The 23,298-nt window shown below is 41.1% G+C and overlaps 1 protein-coding gene across 1 annotated transcript in view; it reads right to left on the bottom strand.

Moving 5' to 3' along the window:
* LOC110494825 (semaphorin-3D) overlaps positions 1-23,298 on the bottom strand; it is a 150,483-nt gene that overhangs the window by 37,853 nt on the left and 89,332 nt on the right. Inside the window, exons 3-10 of the mRNA XM_090206490.1 lie at positions 20,097-20,257; positions 19,836-19,898; positions 10,873-10,992; positions 10,124-10,217; positions 4,183-4,311; positions 2,491-2,633; positions 808-922; positions 217-286 (exon numbers count right to left, since the gene is read on the bottom strand). Of these exons, the coding sequence (XP_090062616.1) occupies positions 217-286; positions 808-922; positions 2,491-2,633; positions 4,183-4,311; positions 10,124-10,217; positions 10,873-10,992; positions 19,836-19,898; positions 20,097-20,257 (895 nt within the window). The remainder of the gene's footprint in view (positions 1-216; positions 287-807; positions 923-2,490; positions 2,634-4,182; positions 4,312-10,123; positions 10,218-10,872; positions 10,993-19,835; positions 19,899-20,096; positions 20,258-23,298) is intronic.

The raw sequence follows: 23,298 nt of genomic DNA, 5'->3' as shown, positions 1-23,298 counted from the left end.
AGGAAAGCATCCCTTTTAACCTCCTCTTAACTTCCTGTTGTCTTTTCTGGTGTTTCTCACCGAGAAGATGAAAAGCTGGTTCTGAGTGTACTTTTCTACTCAGACCAAATATTCAGTTATCGAATCATTTAACACATTTGTCTAATTCAACCATGCTCTGTAATTTTGAATCAAAATCTCGTCGTGTTTTTGTTGGGTTTAAAAGCCCAAACTCACCTGGAGGTGGAGAACACTCCATAGATGATGGGGTTCTGGGAGTCTTTGGTCTCCAGCATGAAGACGTCCTCTGAAACACACACACAGTGGGGAAACAGAAATCATTGAAACGGAGATCGTCGAAACCGAGATCGTCGAAGCGGAGATCGTCGAAACGGAGATCGTCGAAACTGAGATCATTGAAACAGAGATCATGGAAACAGAGATCATTGAAACAGAGATCATTGAAACAGAGATCATTGAAACAGAGATCATTGAAACAGAGATCATTGAAACAGAGATCATTGAAACAGAGATCATTGAAACAGAGATCATTGAAACAGAGATCATTGAAACAGAGATCATTGAAACAGAGATCATTGAAACAGAGATCATGGAAACAGAGATCATTGAAAAAACTAAGACCTTATTAGGCAAACATAACAATGTTTGCCTCCTTTCAAGGTTATGGTACCAGTAGGCATGGCTAATTATACTGAAATGTTGGCAATCAAAATTAGAAAGTGAAACCGTGCAGCCTAACAGAGTGCACTCATTTGTTGGTACATTAAACATCAACTCAGCCGGGCAGTGTGTAAATTAAAAACGTACCTAGCTCGTCAAATTGTGTGTCCAGTCCAGCTGGTCCTGGTACAGAACACACCAGACGGGCCTTGAGGAACGTACTCCAACGGTTAATCAGACTCCTCTTCCCTCCGACGTCATTCTAACGGGACACACAGAGGAGATCGGACATGAAACCAACATCTACATCACATTCAATTAGGTGCTTTTAGTCTCACTAACATCAGTCAAATCAGTCACTGTAGGCTCAGCTGTTACTGTAGAATATATTACTGTTGGATCTGCTGTTACTGTAGGATCTGCTGTTAATGTAGGATCTATTACTGTATGATCTGCTGTTACTGTAGGATCTGCTGTTACTGTAGGATCTGCTGTTAATGTAGGATCTGCTGTTACTGTAGGATCTGCTGTTACTGTAGGATCTGCTGTTAATGTGGGATCTGCTGTTACTGTAGGATCTGCTGTTACTATAGGATCTATTACTGTAGGATCTGCTGTTACTGTAGGATCTGCTGTTACTGTAGGATCTATTACTGTAGGATCTATTACAGTAGGATCTGCTGTTACTGTAGGATCTGCTGTTACTGTAGGATCTATTACTGTAGGATCTGCTGTTACTATAGGATCTATTACTGTGGGATCTATTACTGTAGGATCTGCTGTTACTGTAGGATCTATTACTGTAGGCTCTGCTGTTACTGTAGGATCTGCTGTTACTGTAGGATCTGCTGTTACTGTAGAATCTGTTACTGTGGGATCTATTACTGTAGGATCTGCTGTTACTGTAGGATCTATTACTGTAGGATCTGCTGTTACTGTAGGATCCTATTACTGTAGATCTTATTACTGTAGGATCTATTACTGTAGGATCTGCTGTTACTGTAGGATCTATTACTGTAGGATCTTACTGTAGGATATGTTACTGTAGGATCTATTACTGTAGGATCTTACTGTAGTATATATTACTGTAGTATCTATTACTGTAGGATTTTTTACTGTATGCTCTGCTGTTACTGTAGGATATATAACTGTCGGATCTGCTGTTACTGTAGGATCTATTACTGTAGGATCTATTACTGTAGGATCTGCTGTCACAGTAGGATCTATTACTGTAGGATCTATTACTGTAGGATCTATAACTTTAGGATCTATTACTGTATGATCTATTACTGTAGGATCTGCTGTTACTATAGGATCTATTACTGTAGGATCTATTACTGTAGGATCTGCTGTTACTGTAGGATCTATTACTGTAGGATCTGCTGCTACTGTAGAATCTGTTACTGTGGGATCTATTACTGTAGGATCTGCTGTTCCTATAGGATCTATTACTGTGGGATCTATTACTGTAGGATCTATTACTGTAGGATCTATTACTGTAGGATCTATTACTGTAGGATCTTCTGTTAAGCCCTTTGTGATAATATTGTAGCGAATTTGGGTGGTAGCCCCAACCATTACGCCAAGAGGTCTGAAAACTCTTGATGAGGTCGCTAGGTGTTAGGACAAATTCCCTATGGTATTCTGTATATCTGTTCTCCATATCCGGGATATGTACAGTAGTCCCAATAGGGACTTAAACCTGCGACTGTGAAGCCAACACCTTAACCGTTACGCCAAGAGATCTGAAACCTAAAGGTGAGGTGGTTAGGTGTTGGGCTAAAGTTGCTACAGTATCTGTCATCCATATGGTCATATCATCCCCCTCACCTTGCAGACGCGTGCCACTCTGTTGTAAACCCTCTTGTCCCACTGGCTGGACTCTACAGCTGTCTCCTTGAAGAAGATATAGACTTTGTCATCGTCCACACTGTGTGTGTCTGGGATAGAGAAGGAACCCACAAACTCTGGCTCTGCGTGGACGGAAACAAATTATATCACGATAAGGACGTAAACTTCTACTCATTAGCTCACTGCAGTCTTGGAGGTTTGTTTTCTCAGTGTGTATATAGTGCTGGTTGCTGCTGTACGCAGAGGTACGGACTATAGCTGTCTCACCATTGAGCCAGTGGTCCTGGTATGCCTCAGTGCGTATGTAGTGTTGTTTGCTGCTGTACTGCAGAGGTACGGACTATAGCTGTCTCACCATTGAGCCAGTGGTCCTGGTATGCCTCAGTGCGTATATAGTGTTGTTTACTGCTGTACTGCAGAGGTACGGACTATAGCTGTCTCACCATTGAGCCAGTGGTCCTGGTATGCCTCAGTGCGTATATAGTGTTGGTTGCTTCTGTACTGCAGAGGTACGGACTATAGCTGTCTCACCATTGAGCCAGTGGTCCTGGTATGCCTCAGTGCGTATGTAGTGTTGTTTACTGCTGTACTGCAGAGGTACGGACTATAGCTGTCTCACCATTGAGCCAGTGGTCCTGGTATGCCTCAGTGCGTATATAGTGTTGGTTGCTGCTGTACTGCAGAGGTACGGACTATAGCTGTCTCACCATTGAGCCAGTGGTCCTGGTATGCCTCAGTGCGTATATAGTGTTGTTTACTGCTGTACTGCAGAGGTACGGACTATAGCTGTCTCACCATTGAGCCAGTGGTCCTGGTATGCCTCAGTGCGTATATAGTGTTGTTTACTGCTGTACTGCAGAGGTACGGACTATAGCTGTCTCACCATTGAGCCAGTGGTCCTGGTATGCCTCAGTGCGTATGTAGTGTTGTTTACTGCTGTACTGCAGAGGTACGGACTATAGCTGTCTCACCATTGAGCCAGTGGTCCTGGTATGCCTCAGTGCGTATATAGTGTTGTTTACTGCTGTGCACAGAGGTACGGACTATAGCTGTCTCACCATTGAGCCAGTGGTCCTGGTATGCCTCAGTGCGTATATAGTGTTGTTTACTGCTGTGCACAGAGGTACGGACTATAGCTGTCTCACCATTGAGCCAGTGGTCCTGGTATGCCTCAGTGCGTATATAGTGTTGTTTACTGCTGTACTGCAGAGGTACGGACTATAGCTGTCTCACCATTGAGCCAGTGGTCCTGGTATGCCTCAGTGCGTATGTAGTGTTGTTTACTGCTGTACTGCAGAGGTACGGACTATAGCTGTCTCACCATTGAGCCAGTGGTCCTGGTATGCCTCAGTGCGTATGTAGTGTTGTTTACTGCTGTACTGCAGAGGTACGGACTATAGCTGTCTCACCATTGAGCCAGTGGTCCTGGTATGCCTCAGTGCGTATATAGTATTGTTTACTGCTGTGCACAGAGGTACGGACTATAGCTGTCTCACCATTGAGCCAGTGGTCCTGGTATGCCTCAGTGCGTATATAGTGTTGTTTACTGCTGTGCACAGAGGTACGGACTATAGCTGTCTCACCATTGAGCCAGTGGTCCTGGTATGCCTCAGTGCGTATATAGTGTTGTTTACTGCTGTACTGCAGAGGTACGGACTATAGCTGTCTCACCATTGAGCCAGTGGTCCTGGTATGCCTCAGTGCGTATGTAGTGTTGTTTGCTGCTGTGCACAGAGGTACGGAATACAGCTGTGTTGGTGCCCATGAAATCCACGGATGTCCCGGCATATAAATCTCCATCTAGAGGTGAGATAGGGAAGGGGTTGACGTAAGAAAACACAAATACATAAACTCATAAAAAAAAACGTCCTTTCACTGTCAACTGCGTTTATTTTCAGAAAACTTAACATGTGTAAATATTTGTATGAACATAACAAGATTTAACAACTGAGACATAAACTGAACAAGTTCCACAGACATGTGACTAACAGAAATTGAATAATGTGTCCCTGAACATAGGGGGGGGGGGGGTCAAAATCAAATGTAACAGTCAGTATCTGGTGTGGCCACCAGCTGCATTAAGTACTGCAGTGCATCTCCTCCTCATGGACTGCACCAGATTTGCCAGTTCTTGTTGTGAGATGTTACCCCACTCTTCCACCAAGGCACCAGCAAGTTCCAGGACATTTCTGGGGGGAATGGCCCTAGCCCTCACCCTCCGATCCAACAGGTCCCAGACGTGCTCAATATGATTGAGATCTGGGCTCTTCGCTGATCATGGCAGAACACTGACATTACTGTCTTGCAGGAAATCACGCACAGAACAAGCAGTATGGCTGGTGGCATTGTCATGCTGGAGGGTCATGTCAGGATGAGCCTGCAGGAAGCAATATACCCTGCGTGAATCCGACCATCACCCCTGGGTAGACAAAACCGCGACTCATCAGTGAAGAGCACTTTTTGTCAGTCCTGTCTGGTCCAACAACGGTGGGTTTGTGCCCATAGGCAACGTTGTTGCCGGTGATGTCTGGTGAGGGCCTGCCTTACAACAGGCCTACAAGCCCTCAGTCCAGCCTCTCTCAGCCTATTGTGGACAGTCTGAGCACTGATGGAGGGATTGTGCATTCCAGGTGTAACTCGGCATTTGTTGTTGCCATCCTGTACCTGTCCGCAGGTGTGATGTTCGGATGTACCGATCCTGTGCAGGTGCTGTTACACGTGGTCTGCCACTGTGAGGACGATCAGCTGTCCGTCCTGTCTCCCTCTAGCGCTGTCTTAGGCGTCTCACAGTACGGACATTGCAATTTATTGCCCTGGCTACATCTGCAGTCCTCATGTCTCCTTGCAGCATTCCTAAGGCAAGTTCACGCAGATGAGCATGGACCCTGGGCATCTTTCTTTTGGTGTTTTTCAGTCAGTAGAAAGGCCTCTTTAGTGTCCTAAGTTTTCATAACTGTGACCTTAATTTCCTACCGTCTGCAAGCTGTTAGTATCTTAACGACCATTGTTCCACAGGTGCATGTTCGTTAATTGTTTATGGTTCATTGAACAAGCATGGGAAACAGTGTTTAAACCCTTTACAATGAAGATCTGGGAAGTTATTTGGATTTTTACGAAATATCTTTGAAAGACAGGGGCCTGAAAAAGGGACATTTCTTTTTTGCTGAGTTTATCTCTGTTACATCTTTATAATGTCTTTTTCATAACTGAAGTAAATGGCTGAACACAGCGATCAGTCTGCTTCACGAGGCTAAGAGTAATTAGGGTTGGTTTCATTATTTCTGAAACTATTACCTCAGCACTCAGTGTGCAGTTAAAACCTAACGCAACAGACAAACATGTTCAAAATATATTGTTATGAAATATATTGTCTGTCATATCTTTATGATAGTGTATTGTTTATATACCGGTAAATATATGGCCTGTGTGAGTATAGAATTCAGCTGATGGATCATGTCTCAGACACATGTGATATTTGACATTTGACACGTGATATTCTAAGTTTCACGTGTGCTTTAGTAAACGGGCAGGACTAGAACCTGGGTTTCTGACGTCTTGACCAAGAGGGTCAACACTGGTGACCATTAGACCAAGAGGGTCAACACTGGTGACCATTAGACCACGAGGGTCAACACTGGTGACCATTAGACCACGAGGGTCAACACTGGTGACCATTAGACCAAGAGGGTCAACACTGGTGACCATTAGACCAAGAGGGTCAACACTGGTGACCATTAGACCAAGAGGGTCAACACTAGTGACCATTAGACCAAGAGGGTCAACACTGGTGACCATTAGACCAAGAAGGTCAACACTGGTGACCATTAGACCAAGAGGGTCAACACTGGTGACCATTAGACCAAGAGGGTCAACACTGGTGACCATTAGACCACGAGGGTCAACACTGGTGACCATTAGACCAAGAGGGTCAACACTAGTGACCATTAGACCAAGAGGGTCAACACTGGTGACCATTAGACCAAGAGGGTCAACACTGGTGACCATTAGACCAAGAGGGTCAACACTGGTTTCAATGTCAGAATATTGACTGGTCAAAATAGGTCTGTCAAATGTTTTAAAAAGTGTTGTCGATATAATCTCAGGATATGTTGTGAGTAATCGTGAATAATCGAGATTAAGAATTTTATGAAGTTGAGCTGAAATTGATTTTGTCCAAAGTAACAGTGAGAAAAACATCTGGTAAATTGATAAACTCACTTTCTTTAACTTCAACATCAACTTGTTTTGGCATTGCTTTGTTGTTTTTAGATGTATACATTATGTATAGATGATGTATAGATGATGTATAGATGATGTGTAGATGATGTATAGATGATGTGTAGATGATGTATAGATGATGTATAGATGATGTATAGATGATGTATAGATGATGTGTAGATGATGTATAGATGATGTGTAGATGATGTATAGATGATGTGTAGATGATGTATAGATGATGTATAGATGATGTATAGATGATGTATAGATGATGTGTAGATGATGTGTAGATGATGTATAGATGATGTATAGATGATGTATAGATGATGTATAGATGATGTATAGATGTATAGATGATGTATAGATGATGTATAGATGATGTATAAATTATGTATAGATGATGTATAGTTGACCCTCTAGATTTAGAACATTTCACGGACCAACGTGGGAAACATAGAGACGTGCGCCTGCAGCAGTAACCCTCTGAATGTCTCTCCCTGGTGGCAGAGCTAAGTATACCTGTAGATGTATAGGATTGCAACACCAGGGAGGACTGCAATAATAATGATAATAATGGAAGGCTTGTTTGTTTTTTACACACTTGAATTATTACACTCAGGTAGGCTAAGTGACGGCACTTGTGAAGGTGGTAAATTACATTTTAATGGCATCGGACCGAGGCTCTGCATCTGTCCTCGTGCTCCTAGACCTTAGTGCTGCTTTTGATACCATCGATCACCACATTCTTTTGGAGAGATTGGAAACCCAAATTGGTCTACACGGACAAGTTCTGGCCTGGTTTAGATCTTATCTGTCGGAAAGATATCAGTTTGTCTCTGTGAATGGTTTGTCCTCTGACAAATCAACTGTAAATTTCGGTGTTCCTCAAGGTTCCGTTTTAGGACCACTATTGTTTTCACTATATATTTTACCTCTTGGGGATGTCATTCGAAAACATAATGTTAACTTTCACTGCTATGCGGATGACACACAGCTGTACATTTCAATTAAACATGGTGAAGCCCCAAAATTGCCCTTGCTAGAAGAATGTGTTTCAGACATAAGGAAGTGGATGGCTGCAAACTTTCTACTTTTAAACTCGGACAAAACAGAGATGCTTGTTCTAGGTCCCAAGAAACAAAGAGATCTTCTGTTGAATCTGACAATTAATCTTAATGGTTGTACAGTCGTCTCAAATAAAACTGTGAAGGACCTCGGCGTTACTCTGGACCCTGATCTCTCTTTTGAAGAACATATCAAGACCATTTCAAGGACAGCTTTTTTTCCATCTACGTAACATTGCAAAAATCAGAAACTTTCTGTCCAAAAATGATGCAGAAAAATTAATCCATGCTTTTGTCACTTCCAGGTTAGACTACTGCAATGCTCTACTTTCCGGCTACCCGGATAAAGCACTAAATAAACTTCAGTTAGTGCTAAATACGGCTGCTAGAATCCTGACTAGAACCAAACAATTTGATCATATTACTCCAGTGCTAGCCTCTCTACACTGGCTTCCTGTCAAAGCAAGGGCTGATTTCAAGGTTTTACTGCTAACCTACAAAGCATTACATGGGCTTGCTCCTACCTATCTCTCTGATTTGGTCCTGCCGTACATACCTACACGTACGCTACGGTCACAAGACGCAGGCCTCCTAATTGTCCCTAGAATTTTTAAGCAAACAGCTGGAGGCAGGGCTTTCTCCTATAGAGCTCCATTTTTATGGAACGGTCTGCCTACCCATGTCAGAGACGCAAACTCGGTCTCAACCTTTAAGTCTCTACTGAAGACTCATCTCTTCAGTGGGTCATATGATTGAGTGTAGTCTGGCCCAGGAGTGGGAGGGTGAACGGAAAGGCTCTGGAGCAACGAACCGCCCTTGCTGTCTCTGCCTGGCCGGTTCCCCTCTTTCCACTGGGATTCTCTGCCTCTAACCCTATTACAGGGGCTGAGTCACTGGCTTTACTGGGGCTCTCTCATGCCGTCCCTGGAGGGGGTGCGTCACCTGAGTGGGTTGAGTCACTGATGTGGTCATCCTGTCTGGGTTGGCGCCCCCCCCCCCTTGGGTTGTGCCGTGGCGGAGGTCTTTGTGGGCTATACTCAGCCTTGTCTCAGGATGGTAAGTTGGTGGTTGAAGATATCCCTCTAGTGTTGTGGGGGCTGTGCTTTGGCAAAGTGGGTGGGGTTATATCCTTCCTGTTTGGCCCTGTCCGGGGGTGTCCTCGGATGGGGCCACAGTGTCTCCTGACCCCTCCTGTCTCAGCCTCCAGTATTTATGCTGCAGTAGTTTATGTGTCGGGGGGCTAGGGTCAGTTTGTTATATCTGGAGTACTTCTCCTGTCCTATTCGGTGTCCTGTGTGAATCTAAGTGTGCGTTCTCTAATTCTCTCCTTCTCTCTTTCTCTCTCTCGGAGGACCTGAGCCCTAGGACCATGCCCCAGGACTACCTGACATGATGACTCCTTGCTGTCCCCAGTCCACCTGGCTGTGCTGCTGCTCCAGTTTCAACTGACCTGAGCCATAGGACCATGCCCCAGGAATACCTGACATGATGACTCCTTGCTGTCCCCAGTCCACCTGACTGTGCTGCTGCTCCAGTTTCAACTATTCTGCCTTATTATAATTCGACCATGCTGGTCATTTATGAACATTTGAACATCTTGACCATGTTCTGTTATAATCTCCACCCGGCACAGCCAGAAGAGGACTGGCCACCCCACATAGCCTGGTTCCTCTCTAGGTTTCTTCCTAGGTTTTGGCCTTTCTAGGGAGTTTTTCCTAGCCACCGTGCTTCTACACCTGCATTGCTTGCTGTTTGGGGTTTTAGGCTGGGTTTCTGTACAGCACTTTGAGATATCAGCTGATGTACGAAGGGCTATATAAATAAATTTGATTTGATTTTGAGTTGATTAAGTAAACTTTTTACAGACTGGCATTACAGACATTGCTACTGAAACATGTTAACTCCACATTTTCACATGTTGAGGAGAAAAACACTGTTTCATCCCCACGTGTGAACTTGCAATTACATACGTCAACGTGAAATTTACACCTGTGAAGTTTTCTCACATGTGAAACTGCAAATGGGGTTTTCACATGTGATTGTTATTCACCTGTGAACTTTGCACTTCACATGTGAAGTGAAAACATGTTATTCTCCTCACATGTGAAAAAGGTGGTGTTAACATGTGAACGCTAAATTAAATATGGTTTCACGTGTGAAATGTAAGATCAACATGTGAAACTGCAAATGTCATGTTTTTTTTGTTTTTTGTTGTTGTAAAGGGACAGCATGTGGCACAGTCAGCATTGACAGTTGTGGAAGTCATTTTGGATTTAAGGGTTCTCTTTTTTCATGGCCATATTTTACTATATCACATGTGTGTGACTTACCGGTGAGCCTGGCGGTGAAGGGCTCCCGTGGACTAAAGGGACATTTCCCCCGTCCAGACTCCACAGCATGGCTCAGCAGGCGGAACGATGGCTCCTAGGACACACAGAGAACCGTCTCAACCTCCACAGTAACATTTATTAGGCCTCCTCAACATCAGAGAACCGTCTCGACCTCCACAATGTAATCGTTCCATCTCCACAGTAACATTTATTAAGTCGTGTCCCCCCCCCCCCCCCCCCCCCAGAAGAGAAAACTGTGAGGTGAATGGATGCCTTGTGGAGGACAAGAGGAGCAAGTCAAAGAGGCAACTGATCTTTTGAGATCACACAGCAGTGGGTTGATATCTGTAAAATAGTTGCTGTGTCGTGTGTCGACAGCTGGATTTTTATCATGTGGACTTTCATCAATTATTTAGTCAAACTCTTCACCAACCACCTGTGGATCCATCAGAGCCAACAACAAACAAACAAAGAGAGAGAGAGAGAGTTGACAAGTCAATAGTTTTTGTCAGAAAGGTGAATGGACAGATTCTTTAAGTGTTACCGTTTTACAACGACCGTCCCAAACAATAAAACCCGTTGACAGTACACCTCAATAAAGCTTTTATGGTATTTTAGGAAAAAGAAAGGCGGATTGAGTCTCTCTCTCTCTCTCTCTGGGATCCGTCAAAGGCAACAAAAGACAGATGACAAGTCAAAGTTTAGTTTAGTAAGAGAGAGTGGAACAGAGCCTCTCTCCACCTTCTCACCTCAATACTGCGTCCCAGGTCTATGTAGGTGCATTGTGGGTGGTAGGCCCCGGTGCCACAGACGTACACATGAGTCTTATTGAAGGGCTGGAGGAGACGCACGTAGTTGGCACAGTCAGTCTGAAATAATACACAATATTAGGATTTACACTCACTGTAAAGATGACAAACATATGCATATACATTACAGCCATAGTTAACAGAGTTGAAACATGATCTTTCTAAACCCTGTACTGGTTCATCATCCCACCAATCTGATTAACACTTTGCTATCTTTCCAAAGAATTTGCCTTAAAGGCCAATTATTTATGAAGAAATCAACTAAGAATATATTGAACATTGTCAGAGTGGAATCACTTGACACCTCTGGTTGTAGGTTGAATCATGTCCTAAAATATAACACAGCATCATGGCCTAAAATATAACACAGCATCATGACCTAAAATATAACACAGCATCATGGCCTAAAATATAACACAGCATCATGACCTAAAATATAACACAGCATCATGACCTAAAATATAACACAGCATCATGACCTAAAATATAACACAGCATCATGACCTAAAATATAACACAGCATCATGGCGTAAAATATAACACAGCATCATGGCCTAAAATATAACACAGCATCATGGCCTAAAATATAACACAGCATCATGACCTAAAATATAACACAGCATCATGGCCTAAAATATAACACAGCATCATGGCCTAAAATATAACACAGCATCATGACCTAAAATATAACACAGCATCATGACCTAAAATATAACACAGCATCATGACCTAAAATATAACACAGCATCATGACCTAAAATATAACACAGCATCATGGCGTAAAATATAACACAGCATCATGGCCTAAAATATAACACAGCATCATGGCCTAAAATATAACACAGCATCATGACCTAAAATATAACACAGCATCATGGCGTAAAATATAACACAGCATCATGGCCTAAAATATAACACAGCATCATGGCCTAAAATATAACACAGCATCATGACCTAAAATATAACACAGCATCATGGCCTAAAATATAACACAGCATCATGACCTAAAATATAACGTAGCATCATGGTGTAAAATATAACACAGCATCATGACCTAAAATATAACACAGCATCATGACCTAAAAAATAACACAGCATCATGGCGTAAAATATAACACAGCATCATGGCCTAAAATATAACACAGCATCATGACCTACAATATAACACAGCATCATGGCCTAAAATATAACACAGCATCATGACCTAAAATATAACACAGCATCATGGTGTAAAATATAACACAGCATCATGACCTAAAATATAACACAGCATCATGGCCTAAAATATAACACAGCATCATGGCCTAAAATATAACACAGCATCATGACCTAAAATATAACACAGCATCATGGCCTAAAATATAACACAGCATCATGACCTAAAATATAACACAGCATCATGACCTAAAATATAACGCAGCATCATGGCCTAAAATATAACACAGCATCATGGCCTAAAATATAACACAGCATCATGACCTAAAATATAACACAGCATCATGACCTAAAATATAACACAGCATCATGGTGTAAAATATAACACAGCATCATGGCCTAAAATATAACACAGCATCATGACCTAAAATATAACACAGCATCATGACCTAAAATATAACACAGCATCATGACCTAAAATATAACACAGCATCATGACCTAAAATATAACGCAGCATCATGGCCTAAAATATAACACAGCATCATGGCCTAAAATATAACACAGCATCATGACCTAAAATATAACACAGCATCATGACCTAAAATATAACACAGCATCATGGTGTAAAATATAACACAGCATCATGGCCTAAAATATAACACAGCATCATGACCTAAAATATAACACAGCATCATGACCTAAAATATAACACAGCATCATGGCCTAAAATATAACACAGCATCATGGCCTAAAATATAACACAGCATCATGGCCTAAAATGTAACACAGCATCATGACCTAAAATATAACACAGCATCATGGCCTAAAATATAACACAGCATCATGACCTTAAATATAACACAGCATCATGACCTACAATATAACACAGCATCATGGCCTAAAATATAACGCAGCATCATGACCTAAAATATAACACAGCATCATGACCTAAAATATAACACAGCATCATGACCTAAAATATAACACAGCATCATGACCTAAAATATAACACAGCATCATGACCTAAAATATAACACAGCATCATGACCTAAAATATAACACAGCATCATGGCCTAAAATATAACACAGCATCATGGCCTAAAATATAACGCAGCATCATGGTGTAAAATATAACACAGCATCATGACCTAAAATATAACACAGCATCATGACCTAAAATATAACGCAGCATCATGGTGTAAAATATAACACAGCATCATGACCTAAAATATAACACAGCATCATGACCTAAAATATAACACAGCATCATGGCGTAAAATATAACACAGCATCATGGCCTAAAATATAACACAGCATCATGACCTACAATATAACACAGCATCATGGCCTAAAATATAACACAGCATCGTGACCTAAAATATAACACAGCATCATGGTGTAAAATATAACACAGCATCATGACCTAAAATATAACACAGCATCATGGCCTAAAATATAACACAGCATCATGGCCTAAAATATAACACAGCATCATGACCTAAAATATAACACAGCATCATGGCCTAAAATATAACACAGCATCATGACCTAAAATATAACACAGCATCATGACCTAAAATATAACGCAGCATCATGGCCTAAAATATAACACAGCATCATGGCCTAAAATATAACACAGCATCATGACCTAAAATATAACACAGCATCATGACCTAAAATATAACACAGCATCATGGTGTAAAATATAACACAGCATCATGGCCTAAAATATAACACAGCATCATGACCTAAAATATAACACAGCATCATGACCTAAAATATAACACAGCATCATGACCTAAAATATAACACAGCATCATGACCTAAAATATAACGCAGCATCATGGCCTAAAATATAACACAGCATCATGGCCTAAAATATAACACAGCATCATGACCTAAAATATAACACAGCATCATGACCTAAAATATAACACAGCATCATGGTGTAAAATATAACACAGCATCATGGCCTAAAATATAACACAGCATCATGACCTAAAATATAACACAGCATCATGACCTAAAATATAACACAGCATCATGGCCTAAAATATAACACAGCATCATGGCCTAAAATATAACACAGCATCATGGCCTAAAATATAACACAGCATCATGACCTAAAATATAACACAGCATCATGGCCTAAAATATAACACAGCATCATGACCTTAAATATAACACAGCATCATGACCTACAATATAACACAGCATCATGGCCTAAAATATAACGCAGCATCATGACCTAAAATATAACACAGCATCATGACCTAAAATATAACACAGCATCATGACCTAAAATATAACACAGCATCATGACCTAAAATATAACACAGCATCATGACCTAAAATATAACACAGCATCATGACCTAAAATATAACACAGCATCATGGCCTAAAATATAACACAGCATCATGGCCTAAAATATAACGCAGCATCATGGTGTAAAATATAACACAGCATCATGACCTAAAATATAACACAGCATCATGACCTAAAATATAACGCAGCATCATGGTGTAAAATATAACACAGCATCATGACCTAAAATATAACACAGCATCATGACCTAAAATATAACGCAGCATCATGGTGTAAATATAACACAGCATCATGACCTAAAATATAACACAGCATCATGACCTAAAATATAACACAGCATCATGACCTAAAATATAACGCAGCATCATGACCTAAAATATAACACAGCATCATGGTGTAAAATATAACACAGCATCATGACCTAAAATATAACACAGCATCATGACCTAAAATATAACGCAGCATCATGGTGTAAAATATAACACAGCATCATGACCTAAAATATAACACAGCATCATGACCTAAAATATAACACAGCATCATGACCTAAAATATAACACAGCATCATGACCTAAAATATAACACAGCATCATGACCTAAAATATAACACAGCATCATGACCTAAAATATAACGCAGCATCATGGTGTAAAATATAACACAGCATCATGACCTAAAATATAACACAGCATCATGACCTAAAATATAACACAGCATCATGACCTAAAATATAACACAGCATCATGACCTAAAATATAACACAGCATCATGGCCTAAAATATTACACAGCATCATGGCCTAAAATATAACACAGCATCATGACCTAAAATATAACACAGCATCATGACCTAAAATATAACACAGCATCATGGCCTAAAATATAACACAGCATCATGACCTAAAATATAACACAGCATCATGGTGTAAAATATAACACAGCATCATGGCCTAAAATATAACACAGCATCATGACCTAAAATATAACACAGCATCATGGCCTAAAATATAACGCAGCATCATGGTGTAAAATATAACACAGCATCATGGCCTAAAATATAACACAGCATCATGACCTAAAATATAACACAGCATCATGACCTAAAATATAACGCAGCATCATGACCTAAAATATAACACAGCATCATGACCTAAAATATAACACAGCATCATGACCTAAAATATAACACAGCATCATGGCGTAAAATATAACACAGCATCATGGCCTAAAATATAACACAGCATCATGGCCTAAAATATAACACAGCATCATGACCTAAAATATAACACAGCATCATGGCCTAAAATATAACACAGCATCATGGCCTAAAATATAACACAGCATCGTGGCCTTAAAATATAACACAGCATCATGACCTAAAATATAACACAGCATCATGGCCTAAAATATAACACAGCATCATGACCTAAAATATAACACAGCATCATGGGCGTAAAATATAACACAGCATCATGACCTAAAATATAACACAGCATCATGGCCTAAAATATAACACAGCATCATGGCCTAAAATATAACACAGCATCATGACCTAAAATATAACACAGCATCATGACCTAAAATATAACACAGCATCATGGCCTAAAATATAACACAGCATCATGACCTAAAATATAACACAGCATCATGACCTAAAATATAACACAGCATCATGACCTAAAATATAACACAGCATCATGGCCTAAAATATAACACAGCATCATGACCTAAAATATAACACAGCATCATGGCCTAAAATATAACGTAGCATCATGGTGTAAAATATAACACAGCATCATGACCTAAAATATAACACAGCATCATGGTGTAAAATATAACACAGCATCATGGCCTAAAATATAATGTAGCATCATGGTGTAAAATATAACGCAGCATCATGGCCTAAAATATAACGCAGCATCATGGTGTAAAATATAACACAGCATCATGACCTAAAATATAACACAGCATCATGGCCTAAAATATAACACAGCATCATGGCCTAAAATATAACGCAGCATCATGGTGTAAAATATAACACAGCATCATGGCCTAAAATATAACGCAGCATCATGGTGTAAAATATAACACAGCATCATGGCCTAAAATATAACACATCATCATGACCTTAAAATATAACACAGCATCATGGCCTACAATGTAACACAGCATCATGACCTAAAATATAACACAGCATCATGACCTAAAATATAACACAGCATCATGACCTAAAATATAACACAGCATCATGACCTAAAATATAACACAGCATCATGACCTAAAATATAACACAGCATCATGACCTAAAATATAACACAGCATCATGACCTAAAATATAACACAGCATCATGACCTAAAATATAACGCAGCATCATGACCTAAAATATAACACAGCATCATGGTGTAAAATATAACACAGCATCGTGGCCTAAAATATAACACAGCATCATGACCTAAAATATAACACAGCATCACGACCTAAAATATAACACAGCATCATGACCTAAAATATAACACAGCATCACGACCTAAAATATAACACAGCATCATGGTGTAAAATATAACACAGCATCATGGTGTAAAATATAACACAGCATCATGACCTAAAATATAACACAGCATCATGACCTAAAATATAACACAGCATCATGGCCTAAAATATAACACAGCATCATGGCCTTAAATATAACACAGTATCATGACCTAAAATATAACACAGCATCATGTCCTAAAATATAACACAGCATCATGGCCTAAAATATAACACAGCATCATGGCCTAAAATATAACACAGCATCATGACCTAAAATATAACACAGCATCATGGCCTAAAATATAACACAGCATCATGGCCTAAAATATAACACAGCATCACGACCTAAAATATAACACAGCATCATGACCTAAAATATAACACAGCATCATGACCTAAAATATAACACAGCATCATGGTGTAAAATATAACACAGCATCATGACCTAAAATATAACACAGCATCATGGTGTAAAATATAACACAGCATCATGACCTAAAATATAACACAGCATTGTGGCCTAAAATATAACACAGCATCGTGGCCTAAAATATAACACAGCATCATGACCTAAAATATAACACAGCATCATGGTGTAAAATATAACACAGCATCATGACCTAAAATATAACGTAGCATCATGGCCTAAAATATAACACAGCATCATGGTGTAAAATATAACACAGCATCATGACCTAAAATATAACACAGCATCATGACCTAAAATATAACGCAGCATCATGGTGTAAAATATAACACAGCATCATGGCCTAAAATATAACGCAGCATCATGGTGTAAAATATAACACAGCATCATGACCTAAAATATAACACAGCATCATGACCTAAAATATAACACAGCATCATGACCTAAAATATAACACAGCATCATGACCTAAAATATAACACAGCATCATGGCCTAAAATATAACGCAGCATCATGACCTAAAATATAACACAGCATCATGACCTAAAATATAACGCAGCATCATGACCTAAAATATAACACAGCATCACGACCTAAAATATAACACAGCATCATGACCTAAAATATAACACAGCATCATGACCTAAAATATAACACAGCATCATGACCTAAAATATAACACAGCATCATGACCTAAAATATAACACAGCATCATGGTGTAAAATATAACACAGCATCATGGCCTAAAATATAACACAGCATCATGACCTAAAATATAACACAGCATCATGACCTAAAATATAACGCAGCATCATGACCTAAAATATAACACAGCATCATGACCTAAAATATAACGCAGCATCATGGTGTAAAATATAACACAGCATCATGACCTAAAATATAACACAGCATCATGGTGTAAAATATAACACAGCATCATGGCCTAAAATATAACACAGCATCATGACCTAAAATATAACACAGCATCATGGCCTAAAATATAACACAGCATCATGACCTAAAATATAACACAGCATCATGGTGTAAAATATAACACAGCATCATGACCTAAAATATAACACAGCATTGTGGCCTAAAATATAACACAGCATCGTGGCCTAAAATATAACACAGCATCATGACCTAAAATATAACGCAGCATCATGGTGTAAAATATAACACAGCATCATGACCTAAAATATAACACAGCATTGTGGCCTAAAATATAACACAGCATCATCTGGACTAGAATGGTCCAAGCACACCAAGACAGTTGCGAAGAGGGCACGACAAAGCCTATCCCCCCTCAGGAAACTAAAAAGATTTGGCATGGGTACTGAGATCCTCAAAAGGATTTATACAGCTGCAACATCGAGTGTCAGAGGAAGGACCAAATAACTGTCAAAGATCCCAGCCACCCCAGTCATAGACTGTTCTCTCTACTACCGCATGGCAAGCGGTACCGGAGTGCCAAGTCTAGGACAAAAAGGCTTCTCAACAGTTTTTACCACCAAGCCAGAAGACTCCTGAACAGGTAACCAAATGGTTACCCGGACTATTTGCGTTGTGTACCCCCCCCCCCCCCCCCTCTTTTTACTTTACTGCTACTCTCTGTTCATCATATATGCATAGTCACTTTAACCATATCTACATGTACATACTACCTCAATCAGCCTGACTAACAGGTATGTTGCCTCGCTACTCTTATTTTCAAATGTCTTTTAACTGTTGTTTTATTTCTTTACTTACCTACACACACACACACACACACACACACACACACTATTGGTTAGAGCCTGTAAGTAAGCATTTCACTGTTGTATTCGGGGAACGTGACAAATAAACTTGGATTTGATGTGTACGCAACAACAGTTCAACATTCACCTTCTGCTACCATTTCTGTCCAGCCGTCTACAGCCTAACAGTTTGACTCGTACGTTCTGTAAATCCAACGTATGGCCACCACATACAGGACGCACTGCAACTGCCTCTGCAATGCAATGCCGCAAGGGCAAACGCAGCGTTTCATTTTGGCAATGAATGTACTTCTGGTGTGCCCCAAAAAATGCAAACGACGCTGTCAGTGTAATTGCGGTCGTTAATGCAAATGAGATGCCAGTCAGGTCGTATACACGGAGTCGTTGACAACCCACCCGTCTCCCGAGAGTCTCATAAACCTAAAAACAAATCCACAAATATAACAAAAAAATAAAGTAGACTTTCCTCAAACTTTAGGCCTTTTGTTTAAACTACACACTATGATGGGTGCTTGGCCTTGTCCAAAATGACATGCTATGAGTGTGCCTGTGTTCTCCCTTCTAGAGGATTACTAAATAAGGCCTCTGATCACCTAAACAGCTTTGTGGGAAAACGCATCATGTTGTTCATGCATGGATGAGTCCCAAATGGTTCCCTTTTAATACCGCCCTAAGGTGCTCTTGGCTTTGAAAGCTGTTGTTGCTTACCGAAAGGTTCTTCCCTGCCAGCCTGCAGTGCTCAACGTGTTCTGTCGCAGCTGGCCAGTAGATCTAAAAAAGGGAGGGAGGGGGTTTTGACTTGGCTTAGAGATGGATGTCATCATTTTAGGAAATTCCTTCTGGTTTTGGTTGGGAAATAAAAACAACACAGTTAAGGAGGATTTATTTTATAAAGGGTGAAAGAGACCTTGTAAGGTACTGACCAGGTAGAGAGTAAGGTACTGACCAGGTAGATAGTAAGGTACTGACCGTTCGTGTAGGAAGATCCAGACTGTTAGAGTGCAGCAGGTAGACGTGGTCTCTTCCTCCCACCAGCAGCCAGCCACGGTCCTCATCCAGCAGCAGGGCCTGGTAACCCCCACTCACACCCCGGTCCCAGAACACACTGGAACTGTTCCTCCAATGCAACTCTGAGAGACAGAGAGAGAGGGAGAGAGAGAGAGAGAGACAGAGCGAGAGGGAGAGGGAGAGAGAGGGAGAGAGAGGGAGAGAGAGAGAGAGAGAGAGAGAGAGAAAGAGAGAGAGAGAGAGAGAGAGAGAGAGAGAGGGAGAGGGAGAGGGGGAGAGAGAGGGAGAGGGAGAGAAAGGGAGGGAGAGAGAGAGAGAGAAACAGAGAGAGGGAGAGAGAGGGAGAGGGAGAGAGAGGGAGAGAGAGGGAGAGAAAGAGAGAGAGAGAGAGAGAGAGAGAGAGAGAGAGAGAGAGAGAGAGAGAGAGAGAGAGAGAGAGAGAGAGAGAGAGAGTGATGAACCTGGATAGAGCCCCATAGGCAAGTTGATCCTGGGGCTCTGTTCACAAACAGACCCCACAAATCATTGTCTAATCAGTCTAATTAATGTCTAATCAGTCTATTCATTGTCTAATCAGTCTAATCAATGTCTAATTAGTCTAATCAATGTCTAATCAGTCTAATCAATGTCTAATCAGTCTAATCAATGTCTAATCAGTCTAATTATTGTCTAATCAGTCTAATCATTGTCTAATCCATCTATTCCGGCTAATCAATGTCTAATCAGTCTAATCAATGTCTAATCAGTCTAATCAATGTCTAATCAGTCTAATCAATGTCTAATCAGTCTAATCAAAGTCTAATCAGTCTAATCATTGTCTAATCAGTCTAATCAATGTCTAATCAGTCTAATCAATGTCTAATCAGTTGTCTTCCTCGAATGAAGGGGATGATGATGCAATCTTTGCAAGAGGGAGGGAACCTGATTTCAATGGCCCTAAACTCGGAGCTCAGACACTTCATACAAAACAATATATATATTTCTTTAAAAAAATATATAGGAAATTGAAATTCCATACATTTTGAAGAATGCAAATTCAAATGTATTACATCCTTCTTAAAAACTGTAACACAAAACATCACAAACAAACACTTAATGCAGGATAAACAGAGTTATCCCAGAGTTAGCCTGCCCAGCATCCGGTTAGCTCTGAAGGATTTGTTGCCATAGAAATGTACCTGGCTAAAAGGTGAGCTACTTTCGTGGTGCCAGTTATCCCAAGTTGAACTCAGAGTTGACCAAAGTTACCTCGCAAACTCCTCAAACCACTTACCCTCCTGAGCCAACTCTACACCCTGTCTACATGTGTCCTCCGTCCACTGACTGTCCCCTCTCCCCTCTCCCCCCCCCCACCAGAGAAAACTCCCCCAAAATCCTATAAAGTAGATGGATACAGTACTATAACCCTAAACTATGTCATTGTGGGATCCTTAAAAAGGGAGGAAGCGAATGCAGAGAGGATGTATGCAAAGTAAACAACTTCAGTTAATTATACTTAGCCAGCACAAAGACCAAACATTTTGTCTACAGACAAGAGTCTAGAGACAGGAGTCTAGAGACAGGAGACAAGAGTCTAGAGACAGGAGTCTAGAGACAGGAGATAAGAGTCTAGAGACAGGAGTCTAGAGACAGGAGACAAGAGACAAGAGTCTAGAGACAGGAGTCTAGAGACAGGAGTCTAGAGACAGGAGGCAAGAGTCTAGAGACAGGAGTCTAGAGACAGGAGACAAGAGTCTAGAGACAGGAGTCTATAGACAGGTAGACAAGAGTCTAGAGACAGGAGACAAGAGTCTAGAGACAGGAGTCTAGAGACAGGAGACAAGTCTAGAGACAGGAGTCTAGAGACAGGAGACAAGAGTCTAGAGACAGGAGTCTAGAGACAGGAGACAAGAGTCTAGAGACAGGAGTCTAGAGACAGGAGACAAGATCCTAGAGACAGGAGATAAGATCCTAGAGACAGGAGACAAGAGTCTAGAGACAGGAGACAAGAGTCTAGAGACAGGAGTATAGAGACAGGAGACAAGAGACAAGAGTCTAGAGACAGGAGTCTAGAGACAGGAGACATGAGTCTAGAGACAGGAGTGTAGAGACAGGAGACAAGAGTCTAGAGACAGGAGTCTAGAGACAGGAGACAAGAGCCTAGAGACAGGAGACAAGAGTCTAGAGACAGAAGTCTAGAGACAGGTGACAAGAGTCTAGAGACAGGAGTCTAGAGACAGGAGACAATAGTCTAGAGACAGGAGTCTAGAGACAGGAGACAAGTCTAGAGACAGGAGTCTAGAGACAGGAGACAAGAGTCTAGAGACAGGAGTCTAGTGACAGGAGACAAGAGTCTAGAGACAGGAGTCTAGAGACAGGAGACAAGAGTCTAGAGACAGGAGACAAGAGTCTAGAGACAGGAGTCTAGAGACAGGAGACAATAGTCTAGAGACAGGAGTTTAGAGACAGGAGACAGGAGTCTAGAGACAGGAGACAAGAGACAAGAGTCTAGAGACAGGAGTCTAGAGACAGGAGACAAGAGTCTAGAGACAGGAGTCTAGAGACAGGAGACAGGAGTCTAGAGAAAGGAGACAAGAGTCTAGAGACAGGAGACAAGAGTCTAGAGACAGGAGTCTAGAGACAGGAGACAAGAGTCTAGAGACAGGAGACAAGAGTCTAGAGACAGGAGTCTAGGGTGTGCAGCAACACGGAACGAGTGACAGGTCTTCCTGAATCCTGAGCATAACCAGCTTTGAATATATCTCTAACATCTTGCTGTATAAGATGGCTTTGGAAGAAAGAGGAGGAAGAAGAGGAGATAGATAAGGAGGAGGAAGAGAAGAAGGGGAAAAGTGGTGAGGAGAAAGAGGAGGATGAGGAGGGGGATGAGGAAGAGGAGATAGATAAGGAGGAGGAAGAGAAGAAGAGGAAAAGTGGTGAGGAGAAAGAGGAGGATGAGGAGGGGGGGAGGAAGAGGAGATAGATAAGGAGGAGGAAGAGAAGAAGAGGAAAAGTGGTGAGGAGAAAGAGGAGGATGAGGAGGGGGAGGAGGAAGAGGAGATAGATAAGGAGGAGGAAGAGAAGGATGAGGAGGGGGAGGAGGAAGAGGAGATAGATAAGGAGGAGGAAGAGAATAAGGGGAAAGGTGGTGAGGAGAAAGAGGAGGATGAGGAGGGGGAGGAGG

The sequence above is a fragment of the Oncorhynchus mykiss genome, chromosome 17 (genome assembly GCF_057628025.1).
Source record: "Oncorhynchus mykiss isolate SJ-2025 chromosome 17, ASM5762802v1, whole genome shotgun sequence".
Classification (NCBI taxonomy): domain Eukaryota; kingdom Metazoa; phylum Chordata; class Actinopteri; order Salmoniformes; family Salmonidae; genus Oncorhynchus; species Oncorhynchus mykiss.
Note: the sequence above shows the minus strand (reverse complement) of the source record. Positions and strands in the feature narration are given on the sequence as shown.